At 35.4% G+C, this 21777-nt stretch overlaps 1 protein-coding gene across 3 annotated transcripts in view; it reads left to right on the forward strand.

Annotated features, from left to right (window-relative positions):
* The window catches only part of lin28b (lin-28 homolog B (C. elegans)), a 35316-nt gene extending 15125 nt beyond the window's left edge, over window positions 1-20191 (forward strand). For all 3 annotated transcript variants that reach the window (XM_038278671.1, XM_038278673.1, XM_038278672.1), the window contains 2 exons: window positions 12031-12218; window positions 15420-20191. In XM_038278671.1, the coding sequence (XP_038134599.1) occupies window positions 12031-12218; window positions 15420-15732 (501 nt within the window). In that variant the 3' untranslated portion in view covers window positions 15733-20191. The remainder of the gene's footprint in view (window positions 1-12030; window positions 12219-15419) is intronic.
* The last annotated feature ends 1586 nt before the right edge of the window (window positions 20192-21777 follow it).

Genomic DNA, 21777 nt, shown 5'->3' on the forward strand with positions numbered 1-21777 from the left:
AAAGAGGAGGGCTGTGGGAAACCTACGTGTGGGTGAGGGGTAGTGGTGCTGGTTTTGGAGGGAGGGTGCAAGCGGTTGGTTGAGGAGGAAAAACATGAGTGAGAGGTTGGAAAAAGATGAGTGAGTGCAGGAGCTGGAGGTAAAAAAGGGAGGCCCAGTGTGTGTGTGTGTGCTGGAGTCCTCCGCCCCCACCACGAGTTCAGCTCCTGGGAGGCCTCCTCATCAGCACTCCCGTCCGTCTGTCCGTCCATCCGTTCACTTCAGTTTTTAGGAGAGAGAGCAATTAAGTGTCTCCACCTTCTGCTATCTCGTACATTTTAAATACTTAATTTCCCTTTTTGGCGAGACCTTTTGTTCTCCATGTGAACGTGTGTGGTTTCAGTCCTCCTGGGCACACTGGGGGTGTTCTTTTAAAAACAGGATTTCTTTTAAGACAAAAAAATAAAAAGGGGGGTGAGGGGTGTATGTGTGTCTGTGTGAGGGGGGTTGTTGCTTGGCCTTTGTCTGAAATCAATTTGAAATGTTGAACAGTTTGTTGCAGAAATCCCCTGAAAATGTGTGTCTGATTGTTTTTATGATGCATATTGACGCATAGATGCCGAATGGTCATAAGATGTTACAGCGCCGGAGCGAGTGTGGTTAAACTGGGCCCCTAGTGAGATTAACCTCTGGTCCATGTCACCGTTTGGCATGCAGACCCCACCCATCTCTGCTTCCAGATAGCCAGGAATCAGCCTTTATGTCTGCTGCTGCCACACCGACCCCAACCCACCCTTCTCTTCTGTGTTAAAAAAAAAAAAAAAAAAAAAAGGCAAAAGAAGAAGGAAAATGTGGTCACATGACTTCCTTTTGAGGAGCTGGCTACATGCAGCGGAGATGATTGGTAATTGGAACAGTGGCATTGAGGAGGGGGGGGGGATTCAGAAGAGTCACAGTTCATTTAATACACAAAGACAGGAGCTAAACTGATTATGAGAACCAGCTCTTATTCAGTCAACTATGAACTTTTCCAACCAATCTAAGTAAAGAAATCTACAAATGTAAAGTTTTTGTGATTTTTTTTCTTTTTATTTTTGGAGTTACACTTTTGTAATTGTTTAGTAAAATGTTATAAAATGATAAACAATTTTAGCAGTAGTGCTATAACGACTAATTGAGCAATTGCAATGCGCTTGAGAACATGTTGATCATCCACTGCATATTCATCACAATCTGCTTAATTTATTCATAAAAAAGGTAGGTGCGACCGACAAAAATATTCTTTTTGTCACAAACAAGAATCTTATTTTTTCTTTAAACATTTTGTTTTTATCAATGAATCCACATTCTTTTCCTTGAATTCAGTTTCCTGACCCACACAGTTTACATTGATCACTGCTGCACTTTATGGAAATGTTCATTTACCGTCTGAAAAGCTGAACTAAACAACATTTTCTTTGGTATACACCGTTTATTCAAAATTACAATAAAAGTTGTCCAAGTCTAAAGGGAAAGAAAATGTAGAGATTGTCTGAAATGATTTCAGTAATCTCTGGCTTTGAGATCAAAACAACGATTAAATGTTTAGTTAAATCGTCAATCTTTGTTCCACTGAAAATAATTACTGACACATGAATAAATAAACACTAGTATTTAGATGTCGATTTAATTATGACAAATGGGTTAAGTTAGAAAAAATTTGAGTTTTTTAAGAAAATTTATTTTTTATATATAATTGAACTCGTAATTAAAAAGATGTTTGGCCATAATGACAAATGAATAAATAGTTGATTTACACGTAGTTTTGGTAATAAGGTTTCATCTTAAAACCGATGTTTGATCCAGTTCAATTTAAAGTCCAAAATTAATGCAGAAAAATTAGTAGTAAAGAAAACAACCCCATAAAGATGTTTAAGATTAATAAATATTTCCCATGCAAACTTCTTAAAAATTGATTCTGTAATTATTTTTCTGTATGAACAAAGCAGATTTAATTGCATTTTTTTATTTTTTTTTCTCCGGCTGGTACGCATCCTATGATTAGGTGTAGTTAGCAGCGTCTGTGTGTTTTATCACCAGTCACCCCAGTAAGGTTCATTTCCCCTTCTCATGGTGATAAAAGTACCAAGATGATGTAGTGCTTCCTGGCTCAGATCAAATATTTGCTCCGGTCATAATCAGGGGGTGTTGGATGTTGTTAATTTGAGGCCGGGGAGACGTGTGGGCTTTTAAGTGTTTGATGGGGGTTGGGCTGGGTTCAAGGTTCAGGGCCACTAATGACAACGTGTTGAGGAGGACTCGGCATCATGAGAGCTGCTCTGTTGGTGGTTTTCGCTGCTGCTTTTATGTGTGTGTTTGCATTTTCTTCTCCTCTCCCCTCTTCTTTCCTGCCTCGGTTTATATACATCATACTGAGAGATGTCCATCTCAGACGGTTTGTCTGCTTAGAATTTCCTGCACATAAAATAGCTGCCTAATGGCCCCATACCACACGTTGATCACCATCTCCTTCACTCTCACCTTTTTACACAATCCCTGTCCTCTTAATTCAGAGAGCAGCACCTCGTGGGCCACCTCTGACTTCAAACATCCCATAATTAGCCTTAGCAAAGGCTGTGGTCACCCTGTAGAGTGAGGTTGTAGGAGGATGGTGGGTCTTCTTTCCCTCTCTGTTTCCACATCCCCTCATGTTAGAGCTTCCTGTATTGATTGCTGGGCCTTGTGATGATGAGGGCCGCCTGATGAAAAGGAAGGCTATTTCCATCCAGGATGTCAGAGTATATATATTGATCACAAGCTTCTCTTTATGCACACTTACACACACAACCATAGACAGATATTTGTCCAAGGTAAGCACATTTTCTATATCGATGACTGCAGGAATGTCTCAATTACGTGCAATAAAGAAAAACATTTTTTTTATTCTATTGAAGTCATTTGACCCCATGTTCCTGCTGTTTGTCCTTAAAAGAGGTGCAGCAGTTATAGCTCCCTATATTAAACCAGTGGATGATGATACTCGACAAAATTTGTTGTATTCAAGGATAGTTGATAATGACATAAGCTGAATCAATCAAAGCTTAGGAGCTAATTATTAATTTTAGTAATACAAAGTGTGTGGGATTTTGGCTGCATTTTGATTTCTCTTAAACATATGAAGTAAACATGATACTAAAACAGCATTGGAAACATTTTTGTTTAGCCTTCCTGTTCTGTGCAGTCATTACTTTAATGTTTAATGCTATGCCGCTGTGTAAGAAAGATTTAAGAAGGGGTTTGGCAAAAAAATATTTTGAGAGTTTGAATTTTTTCCAATATCTTAATACCCTTTTTACACGACCCTTTTAAACCGTGCCGAGAGAGGTAAGAGCACGGTAACTGAGATAACTGAGTGTAAATGGAACGCAACTGAACTGGACCTCGCCAAACGCAACCAAACTGCGGCAAATCTAGTACTAGTTCAATAATAGGGCTCGGCACGGTTCAGTTGTGGCTCGGTTCTCTGATAAAATGCATGAGCAGACCACCTCATTTCCTATTTACACTCAACTGACTCCTTTCGCGGGTCTTCTGCTGAGTTCAGCTTTGCAAGTCACAGATCCATTCCACCTGTTCACAACACAAACTTCTTCTCTGCCTAATAACAATAAAATAGCATGGTGCGACCTGGGATGAAGCCAAGATGGAGGCTCTCATTGAAATTTGGGTGGAGGACACTATCTAGGCACATAAGTTCAGGAATGCATATGGGCGCTGCTGTTCTGTCAGATGAGCATAATCCGCCAGACCAGCATACCCATAGTCAATAGCATGCGCAAGACGTCAGATTTGCGTTTATCCCTTTGGTTTTGTACGAAAAATATACTTTAAACTACTTCAAAGGGCGTGTATCTCTTTAGTCATATACAAAAAAGCTATTTAAGGTGAGATTGCCATACGCTTCAAAAAACATCAAAAAGTAAGTAATTTAATTGTACTTTTGTTTTTTGTGGATATTAGAACTGTCTCAAAAAGAAAGTCTTTGGGAGTTCTTTTTTTACCTTTAACCACAAGCAAATTTAAGAAGCAACTACTAAGCATAGAGTCAACTAATGTAATTAATCAGCATATTTTAAAGATGTACTAACCCACATTTTGTTTTCAACAAGTTTCAGCATTTTAATGCTGGAAGGCACCATGCTGCCTGTCTTGCTATACTTGGTATTTTTCTCGAGAAGTTGTAGCATTCTTCACCTAAATGAGCAGCACAGAGTAACACTGTTAATTTCTGTTATTTATCTATATAAAGCTAATCAGTGTATATTTTTAAACTTGTAGTTTATCTTTATTTCAGGGTTGTCAAAAGTATTGATACTTTTCAAATTATCAATACTTAAACGATGTATCTGGATACAATACCAATTTGGCATGGTATCGATACTAAATACAAGGAGTTTTTGCATGTTTTTGTGTTATTGTTAGATTTTAATTTCTATATATAACCTTAAATTGTTGTCAAATTGTGTTATGTTTGGAATTTTTTATTTTACATTCATTTGCACATCTATTCAACTAATGGATTGTTTGATTCTGTTGGGATAGCATGTTCCATGTTGAGATAAAAAAAGTTGTTTTTCATGGTAATAAATGCCTTTAATTAATTGCCATTTGTTTTATCTCTATGACATCAAATATATTGAATATTTTCCTGGGTATTTATATTCAGTTTGACATGTGTCGTGACAACCCTACTTTATTTTAACGTGGTCTAATTTGTTGATTGGCTTTATATGTTGTTGGTCCAAAGATTCTATTCTATTCTATTCCTTGATATCCAGTAGGTTTTAATGGTTCCCTAATAATTATCCATGGCATTATGATGGCAGCTGGTGGGTTCTATTTTAAAGGCAATACGTTGAATTGGTCTTTAATGAAATTGGGCAAAGGATGGAAAATGTTTAGGTTAGGGCTGAGGAATTTATGCATTTGCTATATGATTGCAATTTCATAAAACACAATTTTAAAATCGCAGAAGCATCTAACTCTGATCATATTACATTTAACAAGAGTAATACACTAAATTTCTCACTCTGGCCCTTTATGCGGCGGTATTACCCTAAACATGGGTTTGCCGCCATGCAGAAGGGATGAGAGAGTGTCACTACCCGATCCGTCCCGGGAGCACAATCCGTTCTGCCATGTTTAAACCATGTTTATCTACATTTTAGTTGTTTTTTTCTTTAGATTACGCACTATATACCATGTTGTTAAAACGAACTGAAAAAGACTAGATTTATGTTTAAATCCAAAGCCGAAAGAGTTAGCCACCGGAATTAGCGTAGTATCCCATATCTGGTGCAGATCGGGAAGAGACAAGTAATAAAACAGAAAGGATTTTAAGGCATTTATTTTCTCAGAAAATACATTATTAACCTTTAGCACATTATATTTTAGTATGTTTACTATTTGTGGGGAGGGAAAACGTAATTTAGGTATTTTTAACAAAATAAAATCAAGGACGACCTGGATGTATATCCGCGCATGTGCTAATGAGCTGATGTCACATGCGCAGAACGGATCGTGCTCCCGGGACGGATCGGGTCGTGACAGAGAGCTTGTCACGACCCGATCCATCCCGAAAGCAGATCCGTCCTGCGTATGCGTGAACAGAATAACTCCCGGGTAGCAAATACTTTGTTTTTCTTACTCTTTTAATTCTTTTGTCTTTTTCGGGCGGGGGTTTCATTTTGAATATTTTTGTATTTGTGTAAATATTGCATATTCTAAAAACGAGGGGAAAAAAGCAATACATAAAACGAAAACACTTAAATAGCCTTTCAAACATTACTGTGACTGCTCTTAGCATGTACGATGACGGCGTCACGCAACAAAATTCAAGAGAATGTAAAAACTATCAATTTTTTCCAGAAAAATCTCCAATATTTTCTATACGATGTAGTTTAGCATTCTTTAACGTTTTAAGCATATATGAGTATTTTCAGTACCGTTATTACATAGTTTTCGGCGACCCGGATCTTATTATCCTGTTCGCGCATACGCAGGACGGATCGTGCTCCCATTTCACATCGGGTACTGACACAGCTAACTCACAGATGCATGCACGCAAGCAGAACGTACAACAATGGACTCCAAACAAGCAAGCTTTCAACACTCATACTGAAATCCTGGAGTGAAACATTTACATGCTTGTGGTTAGTGAAAATAATCACAGTGTTAATGTTTGGCAAAAGTGTTCAGCTCTGATATAAATGGGAAACCTCAGGATTTCCCCTATTAGGTGCTGATGTTTCCAATTAAATCTGGCTACTGAACCCCTGCCATTTTCAAACTGAAAGCGTGGATAAGGAGTTCCTCCTCCACTACCACCCTTACAGATTCTCTCCTGCAGGCCACTCCCACGTTCCGTATTCGCCCCATCTCTCTGCCTTTCATGTTCTCCTTGGGAAGGCAAGTTTGTTTGTATAGCAAATTTAAAAAGGATGATTTAAAGGGCTTAACATAAAAAAAAAAAATAAATAAACCAACAACACATTGCAGTGCCATAATAAAGGAAAAACATAGAAAACTGGTAGTTTGAAATGAATATTTCAATTTATAGTCTAAACAGAACTGTCAAAGGAAATTCTAAACAAATGCTGTTGTATTTCTGCTCGGTCATGACCTTTACTGACCTCTCTGGGTAAACTGATAGGGGTCAAAACACAAGACAGGTCAGGCAGGAGGAGGGAACTAGGACTAGTTTGAATTGACCTCTTCTCCTCTTTTCCTGTACATGGTAACGTGTGCATGCTATAGGTTTAGTGTTAAAAGGCTTCACTGCATCTGCTGTTCAAAGTGCATGATGTGGAGCTCATGTGAGACCTGAGAAGGTTGCTGCTTCCTTTGTGATAATTTGTGTGTGTTTTCCTGCATTACTGCAGAACAAAAGAGGTTGTGTAGTTTCCTCAGTGGTGCATTATGGGAACTTAGGGGTGTGTGTGTGTGTAAGTGAGCATTTGTGTGGGGTGGGGGACTTTGAGATGCACCCGTCAACTTTGACCTGGAGAGAGAAACTGCTTGGTGAATGAAGGGAGGAAAGGAAAGGGAAATACTTTTGTCACACAATCTGGAGACTAGCTGATGATTATTCATCATGATTCAATGTTTAGTGGGGGAAGGGCACAGATTTCTGCTCGCTTCCTATAGATTTCCCCTAATTGACTGCCTTTCAGTCAGCTGCTTGGTTCATAGATGGAAACAATAAAATCAATCAGATTTAACATTAGTTTCCAAGAAACGGGGCGACTTTAGTGAGCTATGTAAAACCAAAGATTATAATGTTAATTTTATATTATATTCCATCATTATTTATTTTATTTATTTATTCATGATTTGTTTAAGTTTTTTAAATAATAGTGATAACTCCTTCATTTTTAATGTTGAAAATATTATGTTCTGTTAACTGACTAACATTGTTTTCACCAATTGTATAAAAAAAAATCTTTACTAATATTAATGGGTTTAATAACTGCAAATAATCCGGTTTAGTCAGTGTCAGTGATTTCAACCTGCCGACTTTCATATGTGAGTCACCGCTCCGTCCTTCTGCTTTATTCCTTGTCTTGCATCTGCACTACAGAAATGTTCCTCTGTCATTTTCCTTCTCATATTCTTCTTCTATTCTTTAAAAAAATCCAATATCTGAATAACTAGAAGGGAGGACTAATTTTAAAAAGGCAAAATGGCCTTGACTGTACAAAAGTCTGCAACTGCAGACAGATAATTAGAAATAACGTCTCAGGGAAATATGCTAACTATTTGAACAAAGTCATTGTAGTTATTATTATATAACATTGTTGACTTTTAGCCTTAACATTTACTGTAGAAACTAGAATGCAGAAAAGCTTTAAAGGTGATCTTTTGCTCAATTTTGTAAAACTAAAATTTTGAGAAAACACTTTGGACAGTTGTTTCTGGATACAAGTATTATTACAGCTTGTTAATCATAATTTAGAATAAATATACATTTATAGCTTAAAAAAAAAAAGATCTGACAATAATGTCTGAATGTATGAGAGTGTATCCTGTTAAGCTCAATAACAGAAGTGAGAAAATGAACAAAAGATTTAAGTTATAGGCCATTAAAGTATCATTTCTTCTTCTAAATATTTTCTGTGTAACTATATAAATTATAAAGTAGAAAAATTTATTTGAGGTACTTTAAAAAAAGTATTATAATCTTTTTTTTATATTAATCCTGTCTTTTTTGATAGAATTTTGTCATTTTGCTCTTCTAATCCCTTTATAAAAATTATTGGAAAAATATCTAATATATTTATCTAATAAAGAAAATCTATTTTTCATTGCTTTGAGTTTGGTGTGGTTTTATTACAGTCAATAGCTTGAATAAAACTTTAAGTCTTCCATCTGTTCATTTGCATCAAAGTATGTAAAATCTTTAACTTTAACAAATGTTTTTATTTATTTATTAGACTTTACATGCTTAAACAGCTTTTCTGTATGTGCATTTCAAATATTTGTTCTTCTTTATTTTGTTTGTTTTGGATTTTTCGCTCTAACGGATGCAGTTAGGATTGCTTCGAAACTCAATTAACTACCAAAGTTGAACAAAAATAAAACAATACACTTGCATATTTGCAAAGTGCTGTGTCCGTACCTTCGGTGAACACGTTCTTTATTTATTATTTGAGTCAAATATTTGTTTCTGATAGGAAATTAGACACACATTCCAAAGAAAATACAAGGAATAGGATTTTTATCAATAGAATTGCATGTGAAAAAAAATATACCCTTAAAATAATCACTTGTAAGATATTTAGTCTTAATTAATTAATAAATTAATTAGATTAATTGGCCCTGTTGTTATTTTGAAATATTTTTTTTGTGATCAACTCCAAGTCTTTGAGCTTGGAAGGCCTCTTTAAATCACCTTAATCGACTCCTTTCACAGATTAAAATGGAGGCTATGGTTGGGCCACTCCAAAACATAAATGCTACTTCTAGTTATAAAAAAAACAGGTTGATAAAATCAAATAATTACTACAAATCTAAATCTACCAGAGATGTGAATAATTGCGGTTGTCTATTAAAAATAGCAGTAATCTCCAAATAAATTTGCTGTAATACAGCATAAATTAGACTGAAATAATGATGGGTAATTTGTCGTACGAAAAGCAAAATAAAATGCTCAAATGCGTGTCAAACTTTTATCTAAAGTTGTTTGTTTTAGCTTATTGGTTAAATGCTTCCTCATTTTTTAAACCTTCAGGCCTTTCAGATATGATTTAGAATGGTTTTATGAAATCAATAAAAATTATAAAGAATTTAAAAGTTTTCATCAACGCTTTTGGATCATTTGTCATTATAAACAAACAAATGTTGAAAAATTTCCCTCTTTTTTTTATCAATGATATTTTCACCTGAAAAGATTTAATAAATAGGACTCCTTTGCTGCTGTTTAATGTAAACTATACACATGAAAATCTCTAAACTTTTAGCCGATTTTAAGCTTTAAATCAAAGCGCACGGCGCTCATCCACTAAGCTTTTTGTAGTTTCTTCTCTTTGTTGTACACACTGACCTTATTTCTTCCTCCTGTATATATTTATTAGTAAATATAAGACTCATATAGATGGCTTTTAGCTTCCTATAACTGCAGTGGGGTTGAGGTGGAAAAATAGCCTCCAAGTGAATTTTCTATTCTGGCTCTTTACTTTAGTGTTTCATTCTTTCTGATATAAGCGTCTATTTTCTCCTCTCTCCTACACACCATGTCTTTAGCCGGCATTGCTTTTACAGATAGCCAGCATTTGTTATTTATAGTCCTTGATGTATAGCAGGTTGTAGGCCTGCTCTTGCATGCTGCTTGCTTGTGTGGGTGTGTGTGTTTACCTATGTCAGGATCTGCAGGGCTCGCCTTGATTCGCGAAGGTCACGGATACAGTGCCTATAAGTTGCCATTTCTGTCTCGATCAACGAGACATAAATCATTGTCTGCTGGTTGTGCAGTAACTAAATCAATAGCTGGGATCATGTAGATAAGATGGATGGTGAAGGTGTTGAACGAAAACGATGGCATCCCTATCCCTTTTCTCTTTTGAGGCTGAAGAAGGAATAGGAAGTGGCATCTCTGTAATAGTAGATAAAGAGAGCACGGCAAGGACAAACCGTCATGTTATATCGATATAGCATGTTTAGAAAAAAGAGCCTCTGTCTCATTTAAGGTGATTTTTTTTTTTTTTTACTTCATGTACCGCTGTGAAAAATCCCACATAGTAACATTTATTTTGTGTTTATGGATGGTGTTCTGTGAAAAGCAATTTGGTTTTAGAAAGTGTTAATTGAAGAGCTGTTTGTTCGCAGTTATAATATATGTGGTGATTGCTCGCTATGTATGTGTTAAATTTGCCCCTATGGGTGTGGAGTTGTCAGACACAGATTTAACAGGAACATAAAGAAAAAAAGCAATAGCATTTTTAATATAGTAAAGACAAAATGCTATGTGAATTGAAATAGTTTTTGCAAGGTTTCTAAGAGATAGCATTACTTTAACTCCACATAATTTAAATTCTTCTTTCTTTCTTAATTTGTTTTCAAATGCCTGAAAATCTTGTCGAGACTCAGCTTTGATTCAGTGGACAGCTGTATTATTGTTTTGTCACAAAATTCTTAATATTGTAGAATTTGCCCAACTTAATTTTTTTTTTTTTATTTTAGTAGTTTTTTTTTTTCCCAATTCAATGCTAATAACTGCTTCTAGGAGGTCTTAGAGTCCAAATTTATGGTTTTATTTGATTGACTATTAAATGTAAAACAGACAAAATGCTCTGCAGGTTAATTTACAAAGAAAGTATTGAAAACACATTCTTATTTTTGTGGTTTAGATTTATACTTAACTCAAAAAAATGAATAAAAGTACATAATGTCAACTGATGTATTTATATGTATACAATGGAGCAAGTTCTTAGTTTTCAACCCTTTAATGAATATAAAGTGTGTGTATGTATATTTTTCATATTATATATTAATTTTGTTTTCCTGGGTTGTAGATATTTCCAGTGTTTAAGAGCTGATCTTCTAACATATGAAAGAAAAAAAAAGGCTACAGATTTAGAAATTAGGAATAATTGCATAAAATTTAAAACAGCTTTTTGATATTTTTCATATTATATATTTTTTTGCTCTAATAAAAACATAATTAATTTATATTAAACACGGAAGTAAAACAGATTTTTCTAGTGACAATTTCTCTGTTATTTTCTTTCTCACTCTGATAAACCATCTTAGATTTTTGTCCTCATTTGGCTTAAAACATAAAAGAGAAGAAAAAAAAATCACAGACGAGGTTTTTTTAATGTAATTCAAATTTTTAAGTCAAGCCAGGAAAAAAAAAAAAAAAAAACGAGTTTAGATCTGAATAATGGAGATTACTCGATCATTGACATAATCATTAACTCATTTAGTAATCGATTAATTATTAACTGGAGTATAGAAACTCTAAAACATGCGTTTAGCTGACAGAGCAACCCAATAGCAGTTATAAGACCAAAACTATAAACAATAAACATTTTGCATTTATCAAAAACCTCTTTTTGTTCAGTAAGATGCTCTATCCAGAAAAGCTATCAAAGGGTGCAGTTTTATCTTCACTTGGTTTAGATTCATTCTAAATTCTTCTTAAGGAACCGTTTGCCATCCGATTATTATTTGATTAATCAATTCACCAAAAAGTTGCAGCCTTAGATAAGTTACAGGAGAAATTTGATATATGCATCAGAAATTATTTATGTTTGGTCAAGTTGCATTTTCTATCAAATTTGTTTTCAGAAGATGGTGAGGCTTCTTTGTTTTTATGCTTTTAAATAATCACAGCAGCTGAAGGGAAAATTGTTCAATTTTGATGTTTAGCTGGCTGATTGGAACGTTTCATCTTGTACTGCATTCCAAAAATACATTGCAAATATCTGTGTGCACCATTGCAGCTATCCATGTTTTTTCACTTTAAAATTGGGAACCGACTCATTTAGATATTTATTGTCAATTTCCCAACAGAGCAAACTGGTGATGGAGGGCTTTCGCAGCTTAAAGGAGGGTGAGCAGGTGGAGTTCACGTATAAGAAGTCTTCTAAGGGCCTGGAGTCTGTGCGGGTGACTGGACCTGGTGGAGGGCCGTGTGCGGGCAGTGAGAGGAGACCTAAAGGGAAGGTCCCACTCCAGAAACGTAAACCAAAGGGAGATCGGTAGGCCTTATACTTCTAGTTAATCAACATTGATATGTCTGTAGATACTTAATGTGTGTATGTGTGTGAAAAATGTATCTGCAATGAAACAGACATTTGTAGATGTATAGAATTCAGCCCTTTCGGAGGGGACATTATAGATTAAGTCTAGTCAACCTTACATGCTTGTTGCCATGGTTATTGTGTGGCGTAATATGAAAATGAACAGAGCTTTCTGCCCGCCATAAGCGCCATTTTAAATCAATTTGCCAGCTTTTATATTACTGACAGTGTAATCACAAATATGCTGTGCTGCCGCAGCTCAATCGTTTTATGTTCTCTAAAACACTCTGAATTGGCGCTATTCTAAAATCCATCAAAAGCTGTGATGTGAGGGTCCTTGAGAACACCTGGAAGGTGAGTGTGTTCCCTGTCCTCAGAGGGAAAGATAACGCTTTCATTCAATGTGCACCAAATCAGGCCGGTTAGAGTAAATGCAACTGTATTGTATCAAGAATGCATTTGTATTCAAAAACCCCAGTCGATCACGCTTTGTTACTGGAAAACACCTGGGGTATTGTTGTGCTCCTCTGGATATTTAGAACATAAACGCTGTTGTTGGAAAGCCGGAAACTGTATCTGAGAGAAAGGCTCCCTGGTTGTTTTACACAGCTGAATAATTCAGTTCATTCTGGATAATTGATCCGGTAATAGGTCAAGTGTGTAACTTCTACCAAGGTTGGAAGGAGCCGGTGTTGGATTCATGGCAGGTACATCCCTGTGACGTCATTGGTCACAGTGAGCATGCTCAATGCTGCAGCTGTTTTTAAAGAGGTGCGATGCTGACCCCTACTGGCTGCTGCATTTTACGAACACACTGCTACACCTCTAATATCCCCTTACTTAGGAATTTTATTAAATAAGAAATTCTGTCTGACAAATTCTATCTCCTATTTTATTTCATGAAGATTATATTTAATTATTTTTCTGTTTCTCTCCCTCTTATATATGAACATGGGTTTATGTGTGTGTAAACATGGATTAGTAATAGTTTTAGACATTATTCAGTTTTAGTTATACATTTTATCAGTCAATATCATCATTTATCAAAATCCAAAGAGTAATTTATTATTATTTTAATGACAAATGATAAAACTTGTAATCAGACAAATAGATTTCTTGTTTTTAAATCTCTCTTTCCAAACAACCAAATTTGATTTAACATTGAAATTCGATTGTTCGCTCTTTTAATTCAGAAAATATTTGTTTGAAACACGGATCATTTAAAAAAAGATGAAGGTTGTAGTTTTGAGTCAAATAAAAGGATAACAAGGGTAGTCTTGTTTATTTTGATTATTTGGTGTTTGTTACTTTTTACTGAATTAAATAGGAAAACAATAAAAACATGTCCTTTGTGTTTTAATGTGTTTACACAGAGGAATAATGGGAATTTTGATCTAATTAACAGGGAAATTTCTGGTGTACAATTTAGATCAATGAGGTTAACGTTGGTTAGAAACAAAACAAACCCTAAATCAAATCAACCAGATCTTGTACTTCTAGAAACAGCCTGAAACATTTCAACATCTTCCAGAGATCATCTTTATTTCTAGGTTCTTGGAAGTGAATATCCAGGTTGTACATTTCTGCATGTTAACCCCTTCATTATGAAAACAGGGAATATTGCATTTCATTCAGTCATTTTTAATCACCAATAATTGTTCTGTTACCAGAGCAACACTAGTTCACAGTGGTGATTTATTCGCTCTGTCTTTAGATTTTATGGTAAGTATTGCTTAAAAGAAATTTTCTGCATTGTTATCAGGTTCTAATCAAAAACACAAATACACACTTTCCTGAAGCTTTTGAATTAATAAGCTACTGATGGTAATTTATGTTGAAATCTGTCCTTTTGATAGGGCATCCGTTAAGCTGTCAAGTCAAAGGATAAGGCTTTGTACAAAACTTTATGTTTTCTAAGCCCCTTTACTCATTTCTCACTTCTTTTGTTTTGGACCTTAAAGGTATAGTGGAGGATATTTGCACATTTTCTCAAAGACCCGCCATCTCCACATGCACATGCACAGCCCTAAACCCATTCACACGCCTATTAAACGTGTGCAAGAGCGTGCACGAGCCAATTTCTCCTCGTGCACGCTCTGTTTAAAAGTTTCTGTTTGCATCACTCATACAGGCTTACTTTCCAAAAGAAGATTTGCAATTTTTCCACTATGTCAGACTCACCACCGGCAAGTAAAAATGTGGACGATCATGTAGGACGGACTTAAGTAAACGTATCACCATGTTGATTGACAATTAGGAGGAACTCGTATTAAGATGATCCACCCGGAAAAACAGCATCCTCCACTATGCCTTTAAGGCTTTATCATTTATACTGTGCAGGAATTACCCTTTTTGTGCTAAAATAGAATGTATTGCATACATTTTATATTGTATACCTTTGAATGATATACCTTATATATTGTAAAAAAAGTATTAATCTAAGAAAAAAAACCCCTCAGTTTTTAATATCGATATGAATAAGAGTTAATAAATTCCATATTGCTACTGAAGTTAAAAAAATGTGAAATTTTGACATTCCTTTTTTACTAAGTTATCATTCGGGGCAGTTTCAATGGTACTTTATTACTTAAAAGGGGTGTTTTTTTGTTGTTTTATTTAGATATTGCAGTTATTTACATATAACAAACATGTAAAATCAAATGCATTCTCTTAGATAAGAAAATTACAATTTACGTAGCTTATGTCAGCTGGCATAACAGATAAACACATAAAAAAGATCAGTATCATGGTTATGGATTTATCCTAAAAGATGTGAGTTTTTTTTTTTTTGCTCCATGATAACAATAAGAATGATTTAAATACAGAACAAATAATAGGAAAATTATGTAATCTTAAAAGGGAAACACTGATTATGTTTTTCTTCCTGTTAATTTCCTTTCAGATTTATCATTAAGATTAGTTTTTTTGATAGTGGTAACCAATCAGAATTTTAAAAAGTGAGAAATCTAAATGTATGCAGCTTGTTTGCAGATGTGGGGAAACTCTGCAATGATTAGAGTATAACACAAAGGAATCCTTGTAGAAAATAAAAAATTAAGAAAAGGTTGCAGGATTTTTAGCAACAAATACGGTAAAATATGGATGCAGATTAACACCACACAGATATTTAATTGTAAACTTTTTTTTTGTCATTGGCAGCTGTTATAACTGTGGAGGTCTGGATCACCATGCCAAGGAGTGTGGCCTGCCCCCACAGCCAAAGAAATGCCACTACTGCCAGAGCATCACACACATGGTTGCTCAGTGTCCTCACAAGGCGCTTGCACCCGCCGTAGGCTCTCAGGACCCACAAGCGTCTACCTCGGCCTCCGCATCAGGCACCGGGCCCCACCTCGGCCTCCCTGAGGAGGAAGAGCGCTCAAGCTCGTCTCCCCTGGAGGGATCCTCCTCATCTCCCGAGGAGCCCCAAACACACCGCAGCTCATGGACCCAAAGGTGGAGGAAATCCTGAAAAGATCCTATAGAGGTGAACTGATTCCAGCGCATAGCCTCTGACCTTCGAGTCTATCCTCAATCAAGGTTACCTGAAGCCCCCCTCCCTACCCCTCCCTCCTCGTCTACCTCACAATTGTGAATAAATGGGAGGTTTTTATTTCTTTATTTTCATTATGTATTATTTTTCTAACCAGCACAGCTGCGGCAACGATCAGCGGGGTACGGACGTGCATGAATGTGTGTGACTGACTTGCAGTCATCTGGTGCAGCTATGGAAACGACTGCTGGAAAGGTGACTGCAGGGAATAATTCTTTATGTTTCAGAGGTTGCAGCTCATTGGTGAAATGTGATTTGTTTGTAGGTTTCGATGACTGTTTTATTTCTGTTACCCCTTGGACCTGAAAGGGGGCTATTTTAGAAGCCCTCCCCCAACCAACACACACACACCTATGTTGCTGACTTAAAGCCACAATTTTATACCGTAAGCGCAATCATTTGAAGAGAGAAAAATTCCTGATTGCATCTTCGCAGCACACATGGTAGCTCATTTGAAAAAGGATTAGAGGCCAACTCTTAAGAGCTTGCATCCCTCTAAGTAATAATCCAGACCCAATCGGACTTTTAGCTTGGCTTCTAAGGACCTTTTGGAGAAACTTAATGCATTCCTGAGGGGCTGTTTAAAAAGCCACCAAGCTGCTATGTGTACATTCTCTCTAATCACAACCCTCCATACATATCTCTTGACACAGACCGGACCAACTGATTGTTGAAGTGTGAACAAGTGCAAGACTAAGACAGAGGAGGAAAGTGTGTGGTATGGATACTCTGAAAGAAATCAGAATTGTCAAACCGGAGCACTGTCTTCTTCAAGATAGAGTCACGGCTGTTAACTCTACAAGTTTCATATTATCACAGATAGAAACGTCATATAAGAAAAATATATAATCAGTCTAAATCATAGTTTAGATGTTAAGTAAAGGCCTTATCATTAGACTCCCATTTTGGTTGTTACGTAATTAGTTCAAAGTAGTTTTTAATATATATGTAAAGTTACAAGATATAATTAAAGTTATATTAACATTATGTAAGCATATATAAGGAATTAGCTCTGAAATAGGTGCATAGCCCTGTTTAAGTGCATGGGATACATAATTGTGTGTGAAAATTCTCCCTCTATTTAATCATTTTTCTCATAGACTATTCCATTTTTCCCAAACTATACTCCACTTTTTCTTATATTGATCAGTTCATACAGTTCCTTGTTAAACTAATCATACCCTTTCCTTCCCCCCCCACATTTTATGATGAAACAACCACAAATGTCAACACTTTTATTTGGGATTTTATGTGATAGATCAACACAAAGATGGGATATTTTTGGGATATTTAGTTGATTTTAATATTACTGGTACTGTTGTTAAAACTCTGGATGTCAGTACTATTCATGGCCTGTTGCATGGACACTTACTCCAGTCCAACAGAAACTATAGATTTTATTTAAGCATATTGTTAAAACATGCAAAGAATGTGTGGGAAATTTGTTATGAAAGAATAAGATGGAGAAAAATGGATTCAGGGTTGCAAATCGATTGATCTGTCGATTATTTTTTGATTAATCAACTAATAGTTGGGTAGCCAAAGATTCCTTAAAGAACACTTTTTATGAAATTAAACCAGGTGAAAATCAAACACATTTCCACTTGTTAGTTCTGGATAGAGCATATTGACATATATATATATATATTTTTTTTAAATCTTAAATGTAAAATGCTTATATATTTTTTTTACATTCTTTGTATTTTTACTGCCCTAAGTGGGTTTTTCTGAACAGCTAAGGCCGGTTTTAGTGTCTCTATTCTCCAGTTAACAATTATTCGATTACTAAATTAGCTGACGATTATTTCAATAATGGATATATCAGAATTAATCCAATTAATTGTTCCAGTCCTAAATAGATTTACAGCGATCAATATTGTTATTCAGTATTTGTTTCCTAAGAGGTGCAGCCCTTGCTGTGTGTGTCTGCACTGGCTTTGCACATCAAGAGATTGCATTTTCGTCTTACATTCTTCTTTAAAAAATGTCTCAAACAGACTAACAGGCTCATTCCATCATTCATTGACTCTAAACCACCTTATATAGAGTGTAAATAATAGAAAATGTATTAAAATTGTAGACTCAGTTTGCATTTGATTTTTCAATGGGGGCCTGAGGTTGAGGGGTCTGTGTATTGATAAACAGCATACTTTTAAAATTCTTGACTGGAACAAAAAATTAAATTAAAAACTACATATCCTTTTACTTGTGATTCTGTCACATATAATCCCACAAAAATACTTGAAGTTGTGGTTGTAATGTAAAAAATATCTAATTTTGCAAGGTACTGTATGCTCACAGCACAAAACTCACCTTGAAGGTGCAGTTTCCAACATAACCTCATTATCATAGCTGCTTTACTCACATGATACCTCACAACTTCTTCCTCTGGGAAGTGAATTTCGATAATGTCTGCTTTTCTCAGTGTTGTTTTATGTTTCTTAGTATAATCGAACCATATTTTCTCATCCGTCAGTGCCTAGCATTTGTCATTCAGCACCAGCTAGGTAATTGGATGACATCTCTGCTGCTACTGCTCCAGAATCGAAACAATAGAGGGAGAACTAGCTGGATGGATTATGTTGCTTTTGGTATAACTTGAATCCCAAGCATGGCTTTAGTGGCACTTACTGACACTAACAACTCTTCTCTGACCATACTGAATGTGAATAGAGCTCATCTGAAGTCGACTTCTCACAATGTTCATGTAAGGTCGCTTTGGAGTTGTTTCTTAATATTCTGACAAATCAAATAACTTTGTACAATTATATCAAACTGGCATGTGAGTGTTTTAAAAGCCATGTTAATACAAACAACCTTTTTGGTATATTTCTATATCAAAGAGGTTTGGCTTTTTAAATTTTGATTCTTTTGAAGGCATTTAAAGTTAAGACTTGCTGAAGTGCTTGCTATTCCTCTTACTCTTTCAGAATCAGAGCATCTTATAGCCGAAAGTGCAACACAGTGTTTTTTTTTTTTTTTATAAATATATATATATATATACAGCTTTGAGTGTGTGCGTGCATTGAAAATCAAACCACAAATGCAGCTCGGCGTAAAAGAAATGGTCGACCAAACTTCAGCTCATGCTCAAATCTCAATGGAAACATCTTTTTGTATGATGTATTTTTTACATTTTTACTCACAGGTCCTCTCAGGATGATTAACTGGTCTCAGGGAATTAACCAAAAAAAAAAGAAAAGAAAAGAAAAGAAAAAAAACAAAAACAAAGTGTATAATATTTGTTAGGGAATCATCCACTGACACACTCCACAGACTCTTAAGCGATGCTGAAGTGACATATTACAGTTCAAGTACTGGTGTTAGCCACTACCTCTTGAGTTATACAAATGTTTCTGTTTTTTATTTTTTTATTTTTATGAGCTGTGTTATTAATTTTAGGTCTGTGTAATACTGAGGTGTACAAGATGGAGTCTTTCGTGTTGCCACAGATTTCCCGGTCTTCCTTTCAAGATTTAATAATTTTTTTTTTCTTACTGGAAATTATTGCTTTTTTGTTTACAGCAAGAACCTACCTCATTAGCTCTATTTCTCTACAAGCTCCTTACCTCCTTCAAGGCTGCATAAAGTTGTATCACTGATTCACAAATCAGACCTGATGATGGCTTCTCACTTTTTTCCTCCATCCTCTATTTGACAGTTTTCTGTTGTTTTTGATTTGCAATTCTTCCCTAAAGCTTTTAAAATATCTCAAAGCTATAAGTAATGAGTAAATGACTATTACTTTGCACAAAGGCAGTGAGTTTACCTTATTTTTTGGGCTAGTTATACACAAATGAAATATTTTATGGGTGTGAGAGTCATTTTGAAAATACTATAACTGTTGTTTGACTTTGTATTTTATCATAACCATTTTTATAACCACTTGATATGATTTGCCTAAGGAGAAGGATAGGTTTGCACTTGAGCAAGGATTGCCTGTGTTTGTTTTTATCCCTCAGATTTGTTACCAAATAGATGTTATTACCTGTTTGCAGGCACCATGGAGATGGCCTTTGTCAGCCATTTTTTTTTACCGCTCAAGATAATCAAAAGTGTTGCTCAGACTCAATGCTAAGTGATGTTAACGATAATTACATTCATGCAAACTTATTCTTTTTCTATATTAGAGATAACATTTACCTTGAAAATCAGTAGTTTTGGTACTAATGGTGATTTGTTTTCATTTAGCTGACATTCCTAAAAGTGTTTATGAAGAAAAAGAAAAAGCGTTGTTCCAAAATAACTCAAGAGATTAAACATTGCATACAAAAGCAGTATTACACTTCACAATCAACGGAGATTATAACTGTGTTGTGGTGTATCTGTACATGGAACAGAAAGCTTGATTAAATGAGTTTTGGGATGTATACACATACATGACTTTCTTGTGTTATTGTTTTTTTCCCCCGATTCTTTTATCTTAATCAGTTTATATCGCTTTTAAAACAGTTCACCCCTTTGACTGATTTCTTCTGGTTTTATTTTTCTTTACAACAAAATGTTTAACTTAATCAAAAAAGTTTCAATGTCACCATCAGTTATTAGCTGCAATAGTAGAAAAACGTAAAACATGGATGAACCTATCCCAGGTGGCCAAATTCTAGAACACCCTAAGCACCTCAGGCCTCACTTTTTTTATTTTTAAAATAAATTCTTAATAAAACAATCATGGGATTTGACAAAATGGTACACATTGGAGAGTTCCACATTAGAAAGTATGTCTGACAGCTGCTTAACAAAATGCAAAATTTCATGATCAACAAGTTAAGAAAAAATATAAGACAAGATAAGAGTGGAGCTTTTTGGGACGTGGTGTTCTTCGAGTGTAAAATTAAGCCCCAGGTATATTATAGTGTAATGATTGGGGGCCGATTTGGTGTTTCGAGAAATTGTCTAATTCCCGAAACCAATAGACTGATGAATTCTGATCATTGGCAGAAAAATCTTCAGGAGAATGTCTGCCTGCAAGTTTATGATTGTTTTCCCCAGCTAGTTTGGGTGCAGCAGGATAATGATTCAAAGTATTCTAGCAAGTCCACCTCAGAGAAATTAATTAAACGATATGGGTTGATATGGTTCAAGTGTGCAGGTAAATCTGATTTAAATTACTTGGGCATTACCTTAAAAGGTCACAGTGTCACTGAATACATTCTGCCAAAAAAGCCAAAGATGACACAAGAAGCAGTTAGAGGTAGAGCTTTATAACTCTTTCATAGACTTTTTGGTTTGGGTAGTTTTTCCGACTTTTAATTGAAAAAATTGTTGGCTTCTTTTTATCAGCATTTATTATCTTTGTGTGATTTGTACCCTTTACGAAAATCTGAAACATCTAAATTTGGAAAAAACTATAAAATAAAAAATCTGTTTGGGGCAAACGTCTATTTAGCTGTAATAACACTAATGTATTTCTGTAGAGTATGAAACAAAAGAACAAGCTGTGGATTTTCAGGGCATCATATAGGGTGAGACATTTCTGATTTGTTTCTGTACTCTTATGTTTTTTTCTTTTTAAACGGCATTAAGTGTTCAAACGTGCATTTGTGAAAGCAAAACGCATAACCTTATGTAATAATTAAAATATGATGATTCTAAATCCGCCAAACAAAATGTGTTAATAAAAAAAAATGCAGTTTCAAGTAACAATAGAAAATAAAACAAAAAATATTTTGTAACAGAATTTGTTTTTTTTCTTTATGAGTTGACATTAGGGAACATCTTCCACAGATCAACAAACATTTTTGTATAACAGGCTACTAGACCTCCATGCTCGGGTCCTCTACCAGAGGCCTGGGAGCTTGAGGGTTCTGAACAGTTTTTATGCTGTTCCTAGAATTGCACTTTTCTGGACCAAGATGTCTGACGTATTTAAGGGATCTGCTGTAACCGATCCTCCTGCTTGGGGGTCACTGCCCCAAGTACCCCAATGACCTCGGGCACCACTGATGCTTTGACCTTACAGGT

This window comes from Cyprinodon tularosa, unplaced genomic scaffold, assembly GCF_016077235.1.
Source record: "Cyprinodon tularosa strain WSP-4 unplaced genomic scaffold, ASM1607723v1 ctg143, whole genome shotgun sequence".
In the NCBI taxonomy this organism is placed as follows: domain Eukaryota; kingdom Metazoa; phylum Chordata; class Actinopteri; order Cyprinodontiformes; family Cyprinodontidae; genus Cyprinodon; species Cyprinodon tularosa.